Source organism: Oncorhynchus clarkii, chromosome 26 (assembly GCF_045791955.1).
Source record: "Oncorhynchus clarkii lewisi isolate Uvic-CL-2024 chromosome 26, UVic_Ocla_1.0, whole genome shotgun sequence".
Lineage (NCBI taxonomy): Eukaryota > Metazoa > Chordata > Actinopteri > Salmoniformes > Salmonidae > Oncorhynchus > Oncorhynchus clarkii.
The window spans coordinates 4941721-4961720 of record NC_092172.1 but is presented as its reverse complement, the minus strand read 5'-3'; the positions used below and the strand labels follow the sequence as shown (position 1 = coordinate 4961720).

The window sequence follows — 20000 nt, the reverse complement described above, 5'->3', positions numbered from 1 at the left end:
ACTGAGTCTGTAATGGGATATTTTCTTTGCTGGATTATCGGCCATGGGTTCTGCATGTTGCAAATCAGAGAAAGGTGGGTGCTCTGAAGCTCAACCACCACTCTCCTACCTCCTCTACCCTCTTCCCTGCCATTTCTAGTCCCCTTCTCGCCCGCTCCGTGTGGTCGGTCAGCTTGCTATGTTGGGATACAGGTAGAATTGTCTGTCCTGCGTGAGCTGAGGCACTGCCCTGGCATGGGTAATTGATTGTGTGTGTGTGCCTATACAGTATTTAGAATGTGCACTGAAGAGCATTAGCCCAAGAAGAGTAATGAGTGAGTAGAGCTATGTGTCATTAAGACTCACATACCTGCTCTCCCTACATCCTTCTCGCTCCCTTGTTCCCAGACATGTCAGGGACTTTATAGTCGGGTCTCTTTCTTTGTGTTGGAGTTGGATTAGAAAATAGGCATGAGTTTAATCCTGTACAAGAGAGCACAGAGCAGTTCAGCTAACCCTGACACTGCCTAGCCTATCTTGTAACCCAACTCAAGGTGCTCATGAATCAGTGTATTATTGAATTACTAACATGGTATGCCCCAACACTCATTCAATTAACTAGTCTGTTATTCAATCGCTGTATTATACCCATAGGAGATACTAGAGAGTCAGACCAAAGCAATAGAAACGGGTTGGATAGATTATGGTGGATGGGTTATATTGCCATATAATGTGTGTCTAGGTTCTTCGACTGGGTTAGCGAAGTGAATAATATAGTGACAGGATATTGTAGCGGTTTCGGCGCAAAGATCTTTGTAAGGCAGGGTTTACACATACAAACACACACCACCAGTCCAAGTGAAGGGTTAAACCGGTTTATTACGATCAGGTTTCGGCAGTGTTCCTTATATACAAAACAAACAGACTAAACACTTCGTCATCAGTGGCAGGTCCTCCAATCTTGGTCGTTGGGGGGGTTCAATTCTTGTTGAAATCATAAGTTCCTTTCTTCCATTAACCGCCTTCTCCACCGTACGTTCTGGCTCCCCAATAACCTCCTACTCCTTCACCTCCTGGGGTCAAAGAAAAGACAAAGGAAGAAAAAAAAACAGGGTGTCGTTAAGTAGAGGCCTTGATTGGTTTCACCTGTCTGCAGTTTGGCTCTGATTACAACTGGAGACAGGCTGTTGTGCTGCCTGTGGCTGTTCTGCTGCAGTCTAGAAGTTTTCCCCTGAGCTGTCCATGGTCCTGCCTCTGGGGATTACTTCACATTGCTGTCCGTAGTCCTGGCAGCCAGAAAACAAAGAAAACTTGCAGGCACATAGTGTCCATCCACCACACAACCCTTGAAACCGCTACAATATGAATAATAAAGTGGATGAATTATAGATGGATAGAGCAGAAATGATGCTCCTCGAAGGACGAGGCGTCATTCTTTAGCTCAGCCTATAGAGAGAATTCCCAAATGTGTGTGTCTGTGCGTGTGTGTATGTGTGTGACCTACATCCATAGTAATGACACAGATAATGGTGGGAGTAATGAGAATAGCATTGGGATGTGTGTAATGTAGTCATAGAGGCTTAGGAATATCCACATGTTCTGTACAAGACATAAACTCACAGAACCTAAATCTGAGTGAAGCGTCAATAACCATAAATGTGTGTGATTGTGTGTTCATTTGCACGTGTGCATGTGAGTCTCGTAGTGTTCATCTCTTTGAGTCAGCCGACTCTTGCTCCTCGTGAAAGTAACACACTCTGAACCAGCAACTAGGTTACCATGGCATCAGGGCTTGTGTGCTAATCATTAAAGGACTATGGCATCTGGCTGATGCTCCAAGTGGTAAGAGAAATTTGAGCAGAGGTACAATTCCCAGTTTGAAGGAAAGTTATACGGAGCGGATAATTGGAGATAAAGGAGATAGGGGTGGTGGAGAGATGTTGTAGAAAAATAAGTATTACCCCTTTCCAACTATACTATCAGGAATCAAGGAGACCCAGGTGCAGACACGTTGAATGAACAATGGTTTAATGGTCCAAGGGGCAGGCAAGAGACAGGTCCAGGCAGGCAGGGGTCAATAATCCAGAGATGTGGCAAGTGCACAGGTCAGCGGCAGGCAGAGTGGTCAGGCAGGCGGGTACAGAGACGGGACAGGCCAGGGTCAAAAACCAGGAGGGCGAGAAAAAGAGAGGCTGGGGATAAAAGGGAGCTGGCAGGACAAACGCTGGCAAGCTTGACAAACAAGACAAACTGGCAACAGACAAACATAGAACACAAGTATATAATACACAGGGGATAATGGGGAAGATGGGCGAAACCTGGAGGGGTTGGAGACAATCAGAAAGACAGGTGAAACAGATCAGGGTGTGACAATACTGTAGATGGAGATAGGGAGGAGAAATAAGTACTGTAGCGATAGAGAGGGATCTAGTAGAAAGATACTAGTATAGAATAGGACTTTATTGTCCCTTTTCACAGAAATTCGTATTTTTACTGATACAGTACTCCTGGGCCAGAAAATCCAAAGGTAGCTAGTTTGAATCCACAAGCTGACAAGGTGAAAAATCTGCCCATGTGCTGGATAATGAGCATCCTGGATGTGACCTCACTCTCCGAGGGTTTCTCAGGGAGAGTTGGCATATGCCAAAAACACATTAAGCACAAAAGTTATCCATATCCTCATATCTATCTCACACAGCAACATGGTCAGCCACAGAGCAGCACCCCAGGAGAAGTTTAGCAGAGATTTGGTGGCAAATAAAGATGGTGAGGGGTATACGTAGATCGAGGGGGTAGTAAGTATAGCTAGGAAGGGGGTTAAATTGAGATAGAAGTTAGTGTGCAATGTGTCCAATCGATCAGTGCTTTAGTAACTAGGCGCGATTGAACGTGTCCAGACACTCTGCTTTGGTAGATAGGCTAGTAAATCTGTTTCTTAAATCCAGTCAGTTTTTTCCCATTCTGCCGGTAAGCCTCTCTAAGAATGATTGACAGATGTGTGTGTTAGACCTCACGCTGCAAGAGTGTGATAATCCGCCATGGTGGCCAAATCAAACACACAGATAGACAATGTGTGCTTCATACACACACATGCACACAGAGACACGTGCACGCACACACACACACACACACACACACACACACACACACACACACACACACTCAACACACTCCTTAGCGCACAAATGGCCAGCCCAACAAACACTCAACTAAACACACAGACAACCAAACACCCACTCAGCCAATGCTCAGCGGCAACATGGCATACTCATGCAGGGCCATGACGTAATTTAATAATGCACTTTATATCAGTTCAAAGGAGTCTTATGTCTCCTCCTTAGTGAACTATGGTAATGCATTCTTGTCTTAATGTCACTGACTAGCTAATCCAGTCTCCCTAATTAAAGAACAAACACAGCCAGCGTGGCTCTGAGTAGCTGGTGACACGGTTCACCGCTGCCTGTTCTACACAGCTTTTGATGAGACAGCCAGAGAGCGCCCTATAGTAATGGGATTTAGAGGGGACTAAAAACAGGCAGCCGCAGGAAGATGATAGGAAGTGGGCAGCTAACTTCCTGCTGCTGAGCGGAAGGTTGAGAAGTGTATTGTGTGTCCTAGTTTGCTGCAGTGGAACACGTGTGTTGTGGTGGGTGTGGTTTAGGGTTTAATGGCGGGAACCGGGTTACAGAGATTTACCGGGTTTTCCCGCCCAAACCCATTCACTTTTCCCGGGATAAATAATTGCAAATTATATTGAATCATTTATATGATCAGCGTAACATGAAATGGAACTGTTAAATTATTTGCAATGTCTAAATTTGTCTTAATACGGCCTTCTCTGCTTTGGACTAAAGTAAATGGTCCCAGAAGAAATGGAAGCAGTTTTACGGGCGCCCAATCAATGTGGGGGGTTTTCGCTTTATTTGTAACTTATTTTGTACATAATGTTTCTGCAACCGTATCTTACGGCAGAAAAGAGCTTCTGGATATCAGGACAGCGATCACTCACCTCGGATTAGACAAAGAGCTTCTGGACATCAGGACAGTGATCACTCAACTCGGATTAGACAAAGAGCTTCTGGTTATCAGGACAGCGATCACTCACCTCGGATTAGACAAAGAGCTTCTGGATATCAGGACAGCGATCACTCAACTCGGATTAGACAAAGAGCTTCTGGACATCAGGACAGTGATCACTCAACTTGGATTAGACAAAGAGCTTCTGGATATCAGGACAGCGATCACTCAACTCAGATTAGACAAAGAGCTTCTGGCTATCAGGACAGTGATCACTCAACTCGGATTAGACAAAGAGCTTCTGGCTATCAGGACAGCGATCACTCAACTCGGATTAGACAAAGAGCTTCTGGCTATCAGGACAGTGATCACTCAACTTGGATTAGACAAAGAGCTTCTGGATATCAGGACAGTAATCACTCAACTCGGATTAGACAAAGAGCTTCTGGATATCAGGACAGTGATCACTCAACTCGGATTAGACAAAGAGCTTCTGGCTATCAGGACAGCGATCACTCAACTTGGATTAGACAAAGAGCTTCTGGATATCAGGACAGTGATCACTCAACTCGGATTAGACAAAGAGCTTCTGGATATCAGGACAGTGATCACTCAACTTGGATTAGACAAAGAGCTTCTGGATATCAGGACAGTGATCACTCGGATTAGACAAAGATTTTTTCTTCAACAAGCAAGACGCACAAGACATTCTCCAATTACCCGACAGGGCCAACATCCCCGTTATTTGCAAGAGGAAGCGACGCAGGTACAGAGGACAATGAGCCGGATGCCTGGTCAGGACCCGGGAAAAAAGGCGAGTGGGAAAGCTGCCGTTACCGTCAATACTACTCGCCAAATATCCTACCAACGGGACCTGAAAAACTGTAATATCCTATGTTTCACGGACTCGTGGCTGAATGACGACATGGATATTCAGCTAGCGGGATATACGCTGCACCGGCAAGATAGAACAGCACAGGTGGGGGCGGTCTGTGCATATTTGTAAACAACAGCTGGTGCACAAAATCTAAGGAAGTCTCCGGATTTTGCTCGCCTGAAGTAGAGAATACTATGATAAATTGCAGGCCACACTACTTGCCTAGAGAGTTTTCAGCTATACTTTTCGTGGCTGTTTATTTACCACCACAGGCAAATGCTGGCACTAAGACCTCACTCAGTCAGCTGTATAAGGAAATAAGCAAACAGGAAACCACTCACCCAGAGGCGGTGCTCCTAGTGGCCGGAGACTTTAATGCAGGGAAACTTAAATCAGTTCTACCAAATTTCTATCAACATGTTAAATGTGCATCCACAGGGGGAAAAATTCTAGATTGCCTGTACTCCACACACAGAGACGCGTACAAAGCTCTCCCTCAACCTCCATTTGATAAATCCAACCACAACTTTATCCTCCTGATTCCTGCTTACAAGCAAAAAAATAAAGCAGGAAGCACCAGTGACTCGGCCTATAAAAAAAGTGGTCAGATGAAGCAGATGCTAAGCTACAGGGCTGTTTTGCTGGCACAGACTGGAACATGTTCTGGGATTCTTCCACTGGCATTGAGGAATACACCACATCAGTCACTGACTTTATCAATAAGTGCATTGAGGACGTCGTCCCCACAGTGACTGTACGCACATACCCCAACCAGAACCCATGGAATACAGGCAACATTCGCACTGAGCTAAAGGGTAGAGCTGCCGCTTTCAAGGTGCGGGACTCAAACCCGGAAGCTTACAATAAATCCTGCTATGCCCTGCGGCGAACCATCAAACAGGCAAAGCGTCAATACAGGGGTAAGATTGAATCATACGACACCGGCTCCGACACTTGTCTTATGTGGCAGGGCTTGCAAACTATTACAGATTACAAAGGGAAGCACAGCCACGAGCTGCCCAGTGACAGAAGCCTACCAGACGAGCTAAATCACTTCTATGCTTGCTTCGAGGCAAGCATCACTGAGGCATGCATGAGAGCATCAGCTGTTCCGGACGACTGTGTGATCACGCTCTCCGTAGCTGACATGAGTAAGACCTTTAAACAGCTCAACATACACAAGGCTGCGGGGCCAGATGGATTACCAGGATGTGTGCTCCGGGCATGTGCTGACCAACTGGCATGTGTCTTCACTGACATTTTCAACATGTCCCTGATTGAGTCTGTAATGCCAACATGCCAACAGACCACCATAGTCCCTGTGCCCAAGAACACAAAGGCAAATTGCCTAAATGACTACAGACCAGTAGCACTCACGTCTGAAGCCATGAATTGCTTTGAAAGGTTAGTAATGGCTCACATCAACACCATTATCCCAGAAACCCTAGACCCACTCCAATTTGCATACCACCCAAACAGATCCACAGATAATGCAATCTCTATTGCACTCCACACTGCCCTTTCCCACCTGGACAAAAGGAACACCTATGTGAGAATGCTATTCATTGACTACAGCTCAGCGTTCAACACCATAGTACCCTCAAAGCTCATCACTAAGCTAAGGATCCTGGGACTAAACTCCTCCCTCACTAAGCAACTGTATCCTGGACTTCTTGAAGGGCCGCCCCCAGGCGGTGAGGGTAGGTAGCAAGACATATGCCACGCTGATCCTCAACACTGGAGCTCCCCAGGGGTGCATGCTTAGTCCCCTCCTGTACTCCCTGTTCACCCACGACTGCACGACTCCAACACCATCATTAAGTTTGAGGACGACACAACAGTGGTAGGCCTGATCACGACAACAACGAGACAGCCTATAGGGAGGAGGTCAGAGACCTGGCCGTGTGGTGCCAGAATAACAACCTATCCCTCAACATAACCAAGACTAAGGAGATGATTGTGGACTACAGGAAAAGGAGGACCGAGCACGTCCCCATTCTCATCGACGGGGCTGTATTGGAGCAGGTTGAGAGCTTCAAGTTCCTTGGTCCTTGGTCCTTGGTGATATTTTGGCCCAGGAAACTCCCCAGACCTTAATCCCATTGAGAACTTGTGGTCAATCCTCAAGAGGCGGGTGGACAAACAAAAAGCCACAAATTCTGACAAACTCCAAGCATTGATTATGCAAGAATGGGCTGCCATGAGTCAGGATGTGGCCCAGAAGTTAATTGACAGCATGCCAGGGCGGATTGCAGAGGTCTTGAAAAAGAAGGTTCATCACTGCAAATATTGACTCTTTGCATCAACTTCGTGTAATTGTCGATCAAAGCCTTTGACACTTATGAAATGCTTGTAATTATACTTCACTATTCCATAGTAACATCTGACAAGAATATCTAAAGACACTGAAGCAGCAAACTTTGTGGAAATTAATATTTGTGTCATTCTCAAAACTTTTGGCCACGACTGCACTGTATATAACCTGTCTTTTTACTGTTGTTTTATTTCTTTGCCTACCTATTGTTCACCTAATACCTTTTTTGCACAATTGGTTAGAGCCTGTAAGTAAGCATTTCACTGTAAGGTCTACCTGTTGTAAGGTCCACCTGTTGTATACCTGTTGTATTCGGCGCACGTGACAAATAAACTTTGATTTGCCTTCGGCATGAACAATAATCAATGCTCAGTGTGTGTGTAGCCTACCGTATTTACTTACACAAAATCGCCATAAATTCAAAGTGCATGCATTGTTTATACTGAAACCTTGAAATACATTGAACAGGGTAACACAATTGGGTCCAACTTTTGCCATGTTTGCTAGCCAGAAGGCTCCCGTTTCATTTATTTTGTGCTGTGACTATTTAACAGTCTGATGGCCTTGAGATAGAAGCAGTTTTTCAGTCTCTCGGTCCCAGCTTTGATGCACCTGTACTGACCTCGCCTTCTGGATGGTATCGGGGTGAACAGGCCGTGACTCGGGTGGTTGATGTCATTGATGATCTTTTTGGCCTTTCTGTGACATCGGGTGCTGTAGGTGTCCTGGAGGGCAGGCAGTGCGCTCCTGGTGATGGCATTTGGGCAGACCGCACCACCCTCTGAAGAGCTCCCCAGTGGTACAATCATGTCAGAGTTTTTCACTGGTATTATATAAATAATTTAAATAGCACTTCCGGTTTGAATGGGAGTACTGGAAATAGCGTTAATTCCTTGCTGTTTTCTCAGGAAGGAAACTTGATAGATTCTGTGGAAAATATTGAACCCTAGTGTGTATGTGTCGGAGTCTGTAAATGGCAGTGGTGGAAAAAGCACTCAAATGTCATACTTGAGTAAAAGTAAAGGTACCTTAAGTTAAAAGAAAATGACTCAAGCAAAAGTGAAAGTCACCTAGTAAAATACTACTTGAGTAAAAGTCTAAAAGTATTTGGTTTTAAATATGTGTCAAAAGTAAATGTAATTTCTAAAATATACTTAAGTATCAAAAGTTAAAGCACAGTACAAATCATTTCAAATTCCTTATTAAGCAAACCAGACAGCACAATTGTATTATTTTCATTTTTTTACGGATAGCCAGGGGCACACTCCAACACAGACATCATTTACAAACGAAGGATGTGGGTGTTTAGTGTGTCCACCAAATCAGAGACAGTAGGGATGACCAGGGATGTTCTCTTAATAAGTGCAGGAATTACATGAACTGCATGAACTGGTCGTCCCCAAAGCCAACACCCCCTTTGGCCACTTTTCCTTCCAGTTCTCTGCTACCAATAACTGGTTCGATTTGCAAAAATCGCTGAAGTTGGAGACATATCTCCCTCACTAACTTTAAGCATCAGCTATCTGAGAAGCTCACCGATCAATGCAGCTGTACACGGCCCATCTGTAAATAGCCCATCTGTAAATAGCCCATCCAACTACCTTTCTCATCCCCATATTGTTTTTATTAACTTTTTTTGCTATTTTGCACACCAGCATTTCTACTTGCACATCATCATCTGCACATCTATCACTCCAGTGTTAATTTGCTAAATTGTAATTACTTCGCTATTATGGCCTGTTTATTGCCTTACCTTACCTGACTGTACTTTTGTTTATCCCATGTGTTGTTTCTGTCACACTGCTTTGCTTTATCTTGGCCAGGTCGCAGTTGTAAATGAGAACTTGTTCTCAACTGGCCTACCTAGTTAAATAAAGTTTATTAAATGAAATAAAATACCATTTTAAAGACTAAGTTGTCCTCGATAGGCCAGAGCTCTGACGCCTGTTCATGGCTTCATGATTATCTTAGTGACAGAACTCAGGCAATCTTGATTGATGGTGTTGAGTCTGAATTTCTTGAAGTGTAGAAAGGTGTACCACAAGGGTCGATTTTGGGACCTGTTCTCTTCATTGGTCAATCTGTTAAAAATTGAAAACTTCATCTACAATTGAAGTCGGAAATTTACATGCACCTTAGCCAAGTATATTTAAACTCAGTTCACAATTCCTGACATTTAATCCTAGTAAAAATTCCCCGTTTTAGGTCAGGCAATTTTAAGAATGTGAAATGTCAGAATAATAATCAAGATAATTATTTATTTCAGCTTTTATTTCTTTCATCACATTGTCAGCAGCACAGTTACTGTCACCAACGCTCTAGATAACATGAAAACAGCCTAACCTGCTCTGCTAGGGTGAGTAAAATGGTCAGAGTGAGGTGTTCTCTCATTTGTGTCTAGAAGTAGCTTGCAAGCTAGCCAACGTTAGCCAGTTAGCTTGGGTGCTTGACTGTCGTTGTATGGTCAGAACGCTCGGGTCAACCCTACTCCTCGGCCACAACATCCAGTGTGCGCTCTGAACGCTCTGAGAGCAAAACACTCTAAATTTACAAACAGACAATCTGACAATGGTTTGAATTCACGAACGCCCTGAGCGCACTCTGGGCGCAGTCTTGCACTCCAGATTTGAATTTACAAACACACCCTAGATCTACAACTTTCGAACATAAAGATCAGTGACCTCGTATTTTTACGTGTTCCCGGTTGTCTTGAAAGTGCTATAAAACTCATGGTAGGCTACCCTTCTTCAGCTCACATCTGTGTGAAGCCAGATACAGTGCTCTTGTCTGCATTAAAACCTAAAATTGATCCATGTTGGATGTGACAGCAGAGGCGCACTGTCGACCACAACCCCTGACTTTGAAAAGCTCCAACGCCACATGAATCAAGCACACGCATCTCATCCATGTCGGTGAGCCATTATGTCAGACTAATTTGCAATTGACTGCCATAGCCCCAAATATTTAAAAAAGTAAACATTGGTGGTTAATTTTTTTTTCTCACATGGTTGGGGTCGAGAGGGTGAATAAGTTGAGCAATTCACAGTATATTAATTGATAAACAGTCAATGAACAGATACGTTGTGTTTATGGTTGTTCCATGTGATTTTAATCACTTTCTGGCTGCACCCCTTTTTATTTCAACAAAATCTTCCATACATGTTTACCCATGGTAGAAGTGGTCGGAAAGGGACATTTTGGACTTGAATGCCAAAATATTCAGGAGATAGGGGTGGTCAAAGTTGACCCATTTTGTATACTCCACCTTACCATCACGTCTCCCAAAAAGCTCTCACGGTCTCACGCAAGAATTAAACATGCGTCCATGTTTCTCAAACGTCAAATTTCAAAGTTGTTCCAAACGTCAAATTTTGAAGTGTTTGGTTACTTCTCTGTATCATTCCTACCTTAATAGCTGGAAGTGGCTAGAAGTCTATAGGTGTCTGCTAGCATGTTTGTGCAACTTCCTCCAATTTCCTTCATACTGGACACAGAGACATACAAATCGTATCATGGAGCTTTTCTGACTCTGGGGATGTAGATAATGGGCATCATTGCCAATATCCGGATGTATCCCTTTAAAACAAAAATATCACAAACAATTTTCTATTGCTGGATAGACAACTTTGATATTTTTGTTTTAAAGCGATTCTTCAGGATTTTGTCAACGAGGCACTTTATATACTTCCCCAGAGTCAGGTAAACTCATGAATACCATGTTGATGGCTCTGTGTCCAGTATGCACAAGCCTGCTATACTACTATACTCATAGACTTCCAGTAAGCATTTGTCACTGGTTCCAAAGGTTGCATGTTCGAATCCAGTTATAGGACGTTTTAAAGGGATTTCTGGTAGTAATTGGAAGTTAAAGTTTCAATTCAATTTAAATGTTAATGTTTTGCCCGCTAAATTGCAGGGGTCTGAAGGTATAAGTCCATTCTATGAATTATGTTCTGTGATTGAAATGACACCCACCATGTAAAATAGAGTCTAAGCTACAACAAGCTTTAAAAATTACATAGTTGTTTAACTAAAATAATAGAATAGTTGGTAAGCGTTCAAATTAAATCAAGCTCAACCGCTTGTCTTTTTTTCAGCTCAAAAATGTATCAACTATGTATGAACGGTTTGTTTCATATCAAAAGGAGTGCCGTCAGAAAATGATTGAAATCACATGTTAATGAATTAACAACATTTGTCAATGAAGCATGTCAAGTTCGCCTTAAAATTCCACTTAGAGAGAGAGAGAGAGAGAGAGAGAGATAGAGAGAGAGAGGGGGGAGAGAGAGAGGGAGAGAGAGAGAGAGGGGGGGGAGAGAGAGGGGGGGGGAGAGAGAGAGAGAGAGAGAGGGGGGGGGAGAGAGAGAGAGAGAGAGAGGAGAGAGAGAGAGAGAGAGAGAGAGAGAGAGAGAGAGAGAGGGGGGAGAGAGAGAGAGAGAGAGAGAGGGGGGGGGAGAGAGAGAGAGAGAGAGAGGGAGAGAGAGAGAGAGAGGGGGGGAGAGAGAGAGAGAGAGAGAGAGAGAGAGAGGGGGGGGGGGGGAGAGAGAGAGAGGGAGAGAGAGAGAGAGAGATAGAGAGAGAGAGGGGGGGAGAGAGAGAGAGAGAGATAGAGAGAGAGAGAGGGGGGGGGGAGAGAGAGAGGGAGAGAGAGAGAGAGAGAGAGAGAGAGAGAGAGAGAGAGAGAGAGAGAGAGAGAGAGAGAGAGAGAGAGATATGACTGGCGGTGCGGTGCGGCAGTGAGTGTGCTTTCGCGCCTCTGCCAGGCCGGTTCCTGTGCGCTGCGCTCGGGCGTCAGATTTCCCCGGCACTAAACTCCATCAGTCGCTGTCCACGGTACCTGCTGCTACATTCTTCAGTGACCACCGTGGAATTCTGAGATTTTATTTCTTGATTTTTTTCCTGGGCTGTTTTAAAAAAGTGCACTGATTATGCAGGTATTCTGAATATTGGAGTAGCGTAAGAAGGGGTGAAAATGAAGTCTTTTCTCAATGCCTTAAAAAAGGAAGGTAGGTCTATCACCTTTACGAGTCTGGGTGCAAGTTTTATTTGCTTTTGTCTCATAATTAGATGGGATTCTCTTCCTTCGCTGCTGCGCGTTCACTTTCAACTTTCTCAGGCATATTTGTTTATCCCTGCGTGGCACACTTTCAATAATTTCATCTGCTCCAGTAAGTTATTCTACATATTCTACATTTTTGAATGTGACGAATATAGCTAGGTATTTGCGTTGTCGTCCTGATTTAAACTAGCAGCACCTATACAATGATGTTTTTTTTTTTTTTTTACATGTGTCGTTCTTTTTAGGATAGAGGTTATTTAACATGTAGGATAGATTATAGGTTATGTCATAGATTTAACGTTGGCACGCATTTGAGTGGTTTCCAAATAAATGTGTTATGATTCAGTCTTCTACAAAAGGTATTTATAGTCTCCTTCACCAATCAACTACTGTATGTAGATTATAGCCAGCGAGAAGACACATAGTGTATCTATCGTTCTCCTGGTCCACGGGGGAGAAAACACACCCACCAAAATGAGTGGATGATACACGTCACCAAAACGGCTCTGCCGGGTGCATTATGGATCCATCTGCCTGTGTGTGAAAACAGTTGGTTCCTTAACCCTTTACTTCCACCTGACATGCTATTTCTCAATGAGATATGCTCAAACTGGATCTATGAGAACTGCATTTGTTTTGTTTTCTTTCAAAGCTTGGTATAGTTTCATTGGTTTTACTACATTATGTCAAATCCCTTGGTTGCAAGACACTGACCAGAGCTGGTCACTCATCGCCCTTTGACCTTTGTTCTCTTAGTATTATGGAGCAGCAGTAAATGATATAGATCACACTGATTGCTTTCCTCTCTTATATAAGACATCTCTGGATGTTTTGTCATCCTCTTTTCCTTGGTTCTCTATTCCTACAGAGGGAATGTGTGCTTATTGCATTCCACAATTAAGAGCTGAGTGTGTGCATGTGTGTGTGTGTGTGCATGCACATGACTGCATACTTGCATGTATGTCTGACTGTCAGTTCTGGGTCAAACTATGGCAAATACTTGCAAGTACTTTATTTAGTTTGCCCAGCACAATAGAACCAATCAAAGGATGGGGGAAGTTTGAACTCCATGCTGCCTGGCAAGTAGGAGCGTTGGGCCAGTAACCGAAAGGTTGCTGGATTGAATCCCCGAGCTGACAAGGTAAAAAATATGTTGTTCTGCCCCTAAGCAAGGCAGTTAACCCACTATTCCCCGTGCGCTGATGACACATTTCAGTTGAATGCATTCAGTTTTACAACTGACTAGCTATCCCCCTTTCCTTTCCTTTCCTTTCCTTTCCTTTCCTTTCCTTTCCTTTCCTTTCCTTTCCTTTCCTTTCCTTACATCCAGTGCACCTCAGTTGTGCTAGGCATTGGCCTTTTAGTTGTTCCAAAGGTCACAATCAAAACGTTTGGTGAGGATACCTTCAGCCACCATGACTGGCCTTTGGAACAGCCTGCCGAAGGATCTGAGGGCCTCAGAAACTGTATCATTTTAAAAAAAGATCTTAAGACACATTCGTAGCCTTGCTTAAGGTGCTTTTAGTCATAATATCAGTTTTTTATTTTATTTTATCACATTTTATATATCCTATTTATTTGTATTTATTTTAATGCATTAGTTTCTCATATCCACTGTTATTTTATTTTATTTTTTTAACTATTTGAATATCTCTTTTAGAAAATGTAGTGTTTTATTTGTGTCACGCCTGCTCCCGCTCCCCTCCCTGGTGCTCAAAGGCACCAGGCTTCCCAGCATTATGCACTCCTGCCACCATCATTAAGCACACCTGCCTTCCCCCATCACACCTGCCTTCCCCCATCAAGTGTATTATTGGATTCAGATGGACTCAATCACCTGTTTATTACCTCCCCTATATTTGTCAGTTCCCCATCTCTGTTCCCCGCTGCTGTGTTAATTGTCGTTTGTCGTTGTATACCCGTGTGCTGACGCTGCTCCTGTCTTGTTCCCTTTCTGTTCCGTCTTAAATGTTGACTCCCTGTACCTGCTTCTCGTCTCCGGTGCCAGTCCTTACAGAATGCAGAAGCCATCATACAAAGCATGCTGACGTTCCAGTTGGCGGTGACGTCGGGTCCAGGGCAGACACCGATGGAACCGGGGGTGCCTAAGCCACCTAAGCCAGCCCTAGCTGTCTCGAGAGGTTTCTTGCCCCGGTTGGCTCGGAAGTCGCTCATCCCACGTCAAGCCTCAGCCGGATCGCCAGGCTGTCACACCTCAACCGGGTTATCAGGCTCCCACGAATCAGCCGGTTCGCCAGGCTCCCACGCCCCTGCCAGTTCGCCAGGCTCCCACGCCCCTGCCGGTTAGCCAGGCTCCCACGCCTCAGCCGGTTTGCCAGGCTCCCACGCCTCTGCCGGTTCGCCAGGCTCCCACGCCCCTGCCGGTTAGCCAGGCTCCCACGCCTCAGCCGGTTTGCCAGGCTCCCACGCCCCTGCCGGTTCGCCAGGCTCCCACGCCTCAGCCGGTTCGCCAGGCTCCCACGCCCCTGCCGGTTAGCCAGGCTCCCACGCCCCTGCCGGTTCGCCAGGCTCCCACGCCCCTGCCGGTTCTCCAGGCTCCCACGCCCCTGCCGGTTAGCCAGGCTCCCACGCCTCAGCCGGTTTTCCAGGCTCCCACGCCCCTGCCGGTTCGCCAGGCTCCCACGCCCCTGCTGGTTAGCCAGGCTCCCACGCCTCAGCCGGTTTGCCAGGCTCCCACGCCTCAGCCGGTTCGCCAGGCTCCCACGCCTCAGCCGGTTTCGCCAGGCTCCCATGCCCCTGCCGGGTTCGTCGGGACTCTACGCCCTGAAGTGTGTCCATTATCCGTGCTTCGGTCATCCCGTCAGGCTCGCCCAGGTGGGATGCCGGGTGGCGCCCTTAGGGGGGGTTCTGTCACGCCTGCTCCCACTCTCACGCATTACGCACTCCTTCCACCATCAGTACACACACCTGCCTTTCCCCGTTACGCGCATCAGCGTATTATTGGACCTCACCTGGACTCAATGTTTATTACCTCCCCTATATCTTTGGCAGTTCTCCATCTCTGTTCCTCCGCCGCTGCATTAATTGTCATTTGTCGTTGTATACCTGTGTGCTGATGCTGTTCCTGTCTTGTTCCCTGTCTGTTCTGCATTAAATGTTGACTCCCCGTACCTGCTTCTCATCTCCGGCGTCTGTCCTTACAATTTGTCTTGATTTAGGTGTATTCATAGCCTTTGTGTGTAACGTAGTCATGTCAGTGACGCCAGGCATGTTCAGCATCCTCCCACGCATGAGGATACTGTCTTCATTCCCCACACAAAAGCTGTGCACTCTTATGGTTTACTGTAAGTGTTTGGAATGTGGTTTGTTAATGTTGGGGGTGTGGTTAGATAGCAATGTGGTCCAGGTTGTGGTCAAAGATTGTGGTTGTGGTCAGGGTATATACTCTTGTGGTGAAGTGTTACTTCAAGTGTGGTTGTGGTCAGGGTATGTGTTAGTGATTAAACAGGATGTGGTTTGTAACGCAGTGTGGGCCTGGTTGAGGTTGAGTTAGAAGTTGATCAGGTTGATGGTTATTGTTAGGTAGCGTGAAGGTGTATTAAGATGGCTCCAGTCTCTGCTAAAGCCAAAAACTTGGCTGGCACATTCTCTCTCTCTCTCTCTCTCTCTCTCTCAAACACACACACTTCCTCAGGTGTGCATATCAAATCCCGCAGTGTGTGTGAAATGCATGTGGTTCTAGTCCAGTGCACTCAATCAAAGGCTGCTTCATATCTCCTATATGAACACACACACACACACACACACACACACCAGCCTCTAATGGGCAGAAGAGCTGCCAGCACCTTAGCATGTTAGCTCATTAGCCATTAGTGTCTCTCTTCATCTCTACGCCCTGGTGAAGGAGAGAGAAAGTGATGTGATGGCAAAACGGTCTAGGACTTTGTCACTGACACAGACAGTGGTGTATTGAAACCCTCATAGATGAGGCTAGGGCTAAGGGAGGGCTTTTAGCACTATAGGCTAGGCTAACCTGTGGCTAGCTGTACTGTAGCTACTAGCATTTAATCCCTGTAAGACACATAGCCACCGTGATCAAAATCCTAGCATCCAATCTACTACTGTAATTCTACGTTTAACAACAAATGCTAATGCTAGCTCTATTGTTGATCACCTTCTCACATTGAAAGCGTTGTTGGGTCTTTGGTACAACTGCAGCAGGCAATCCTCCTTCCTCCACTGCTTTAATTGCGAATGGAGACGAGAGTGGCGCAGTTGCACGCTTGTCAGTGTGATATAATGCTGAAAATCCACTGGGAAATAAGCATGGCCCTCCATTATGGTTCAATCACACCATTGCTGGTGGGGCAGAGGAGCTCAGCTGTACTCAGTGCAATAATAATAATCATCATACTGAGATCATAATGACTTGGATGTTTATGAGAGGGCCAGACAGGACTATTGAATAATGCAGAGCAGACATCCCCCAGGCAAGTGTGTGTGTGTGTGTGTGTGTGTGTGTGTGTGTGTGTGTGTGTGTGTGTGTGTGTGTGTGTGTGTGTGTGTGTGTGTGTGTGTGTGTGTGTGTGTGTGTGTGTGTGTGTACGTGCATGCAAGTGTGTAAGGGATAGATGGTTGCCTTTGGGAAAAAAATAGATCTTGATTGATTCCCATCAAGAAAATCAATCAGACACATCGCCGTACAAGTAGTGATTGATATTCTGTGTTCGTGTGTCTGCGTGCGTGCCTGTTAGTAAGCAAGTAAGTGCGTAAGTACGAACATGCTTGCGTGTGTGACTAAAATCGCAGGGCAATACATTTATTATTCAAGGTTATCTCTTGGAGTGCTCTCCATTTCATTCTCTACCTACCTATCAGGTAGGCTAGTCCCATATCAGTAGATGTGAAGGAAAGGTAGGAGCGCTACTCTGTTCCTCACGTGTCTCTCCACCAAAAAGTCTAGCTCTCTAAGACATGATCATGAACAGAGAGTGAAATGGCTCATAAGACACAGACAACTATTTGCAAGGGTCAGGTAGAAATGGTTTATTAGATAATCAATGAGTGTCCCTATCTCTTGCTCTTTCTTTCTCTCTCTCATACCCAGTGCCTTTCCACGAGGTCCCGGAATACTCCAAGCGGCGTCGGGCACTCCCCCCTACCAGCAGCAGCGGCAGCTCCCTGGCGACCCCCCGGGTCCTGCTGCGCTCCAACAGTGACAACAACCTCACGGTGAGCCAAGGGCCCCCCCAGGACTGGTCCCAGCCCCAGGGACCCCCCCAGCACCACAGACCCCAACACGGAGGGTTCGGGCCCCCCACCTCCACCTCCCACCATATCCTCTCTCCACAGCTGCTCCAGCAGATGCAGGGGAACCCCAATGGCACTGTGAGCACCATGGGCCAGGGGTCCCGCACTACCAGCGTGGGGGTGGTCCCCCGGAGTCAGTCCCCGTCCCTCAACCGGCTGGGAGAGGAGGCCCGCAGGCCGCACCCACAGACACATGTACAGACACAGCAGACGCAGCACAGACAGCCCAGGTCAGTAGGAGGAGAAGCAGCAGAAACACAGACATGTAGGCACACACACACATATGCGTATGTACATGTGTGTGGCTGTATGTTTGTGTGTGTGTTTGCACTGCGGATTAGACGCTGAAGGCTTTATATTGCTGGTGACTTAACCTTGGATCTGCACAGTCCTCCTTGACAGATTAATACAGACAAATGGCACTGTCTTTCGTCCACTGTCCATCACATTCCTTCTGTCTGGGAACAAGGGAGAGAGAGAGAGAGCGAGGAGGGAAAGAAGGGGAGAACAGTTAAGAGCTTGGCAAAGAGAAACAACGGGCGAGAGGGGGGAATATTTATTTAATTATTTTATTTAACTAGGCAAGTCAGTTAAGCACAAATTCTTATTTACAATGACAGCCTACCGCGGCCAAACCCGGACGACACTGGGCAAATTGTGCACCAGCATATCGGGCTCCCAATCACGGACGGTTGTGATACAGCCTGGAATCGAACCAGAGTCTGTAGTGACGCCTCTAGCACCGAGATGCAGTGCCTTAGACCACTGCGCAACTCGGGGAGCCCATGATCGGGAGGAGAGAAGGCATGCTGAGTGATGGAAAACAAGGGAAAGCGAAAAGGGAATGAGGGGATAAGTGTGTCTTTTGCCCTGACATGATGACAGCCATGTCATTTTCCTATTTCGGATGTTTAACACTGCAACCCAGGATGGATTGGATATTGGAGTTTCACTTTATCTCCATCCTCCCCTCCAAATCCTTCCCAATCCCATGTCCATCTTGCCTCTGGTCCTCTCCACTTCTTCATCTCCTTCAATCCCTTCTCCTTCCATCCATCAGCCTTTCCCTCTTTATTTAATTCCCTCTTACCACCATACTCTCCTCTCCGCTCTCAGTCCATCCTCTACCTCCATTTCCCCCTTAAGGCGTCAACATGTTTCAGTTCAGCTGACGCCTAGCCGTACTGAACGACTGTGCTCAAGTACTCTCTTAAAACTTGTTATGGCTAGGAGTCCCTTAAAAGGAACCCCCCCCCCCCCCCCCCCCATTCAGTTGAAAAGGTGTCGCGGGAAATTCAACAAATATTTTTTAGAAATATTTAACTTTCACACATTAACAAGTCCAATACAGCAAATGAAAGTTAAACATCTTGTTAATCTACCCATCGTGTCCGATTTTTAAAAATGTTTTACAGCGAAAACACAACATATATTTATGTTAGATCACCACCAGATCAGTCACAAAAGCAGAAATATAGATAAAATGAATCACTAACCTTTGATTATCTCCATCAGATGGCACTCATAGGACATCATGTTACACATGTATTGTGTGTTTTGTTCGATAATGTGCATAAATATATATATATAAAAAATCTCAGTTTACATTGGCGCGTTACGTGCAGTAATGTTTTCATTCCAAAACATCCGGTGATTTTGCCAAAATACTCACAATAAACATTGATAAAAGATGCAACCGCTGTGTCAGATTTAAAAAAAACTTTACGGAAAAACGCTTTTGGCATCAACAGAAGCTACAAAAAACACTATACATTTTCACTTACCTTTGAATATCTTCATCAGAAAGAATATCTTCACCACTCCTATGAGCCCCTCCTTTATAGTAGAATCATACAACCAGAATCTAAAGACGGTGACATCTTGTGGAAGCCCTAGGAAGTGCATGCACATCCATACCTAACATGGACTTCAAATGGCACTGTTTTGAAAATCGAGTTTTCACTTCCTGTTTGGATTTCTTCTCAGGTTTTTGTCTGCCATATGAGTTCTGTTATACTCATATACATAATTCAAACAGTTTGTTTTAGAAACTTCAGAGTGTTTTCTATCCACCAGTAATAATAATATACATATATTCCCATCTGGGACAGAGTAGGAGGCAGTTAGGTTTGGGCACGCAATTCATCCAAAGTGAAAATGCTGCCCCCTATCTCTAAAAGGCCTTAGATCAAAAAACAAGATAAAAGCGTCAATAGTACTGTTTGTCAATTTTGAGATGCCGTAGCAAGTATACAGTTCCGAACTCCAAACTGTTTCAGGTGGGAAGCATGCGGACGCCTTTCTTCTGTCCTCTGCCCACTCCATCCATCCCATTTTTTTCAGCAACTTCCTCCCTCGCTTCTCTTCTCCCTCTCATCTCTCCTTTTGTTAACCCTTCTCTATCTTTCCGTCCATCCATCCTCTCAGCTCTATTTTTTTTCCCTTTCCCTCTCTCCTCTGACTTTTTTGCTCTAGAAAGAAGA

At 45.4% G+C, this 20000-nt stretch overlaps 1 protein-coding gene across 1 annotated transcript in view; it reads left to right on the top strand.

The window, feature by feature from the left end:
• The window catches only part of LOC139384452 (SH3 and multiple ankyrin repeat domains protein 2-like), a 149804-nt gene that overhangs the window by 42396 nt on the left and 87408 nt on the right, over positions 1-20000 (top strand). The window contains exon 10 of the mRNA XM_071129219.1: positions 17315-17747. Within this exon, the coding sequence (XP_070985320.1) occupies positions 17315-17747 (433 nt within the window). The remainder of the gene's footprint in view (positions 1-17314; positions 17748-20000) is intronic.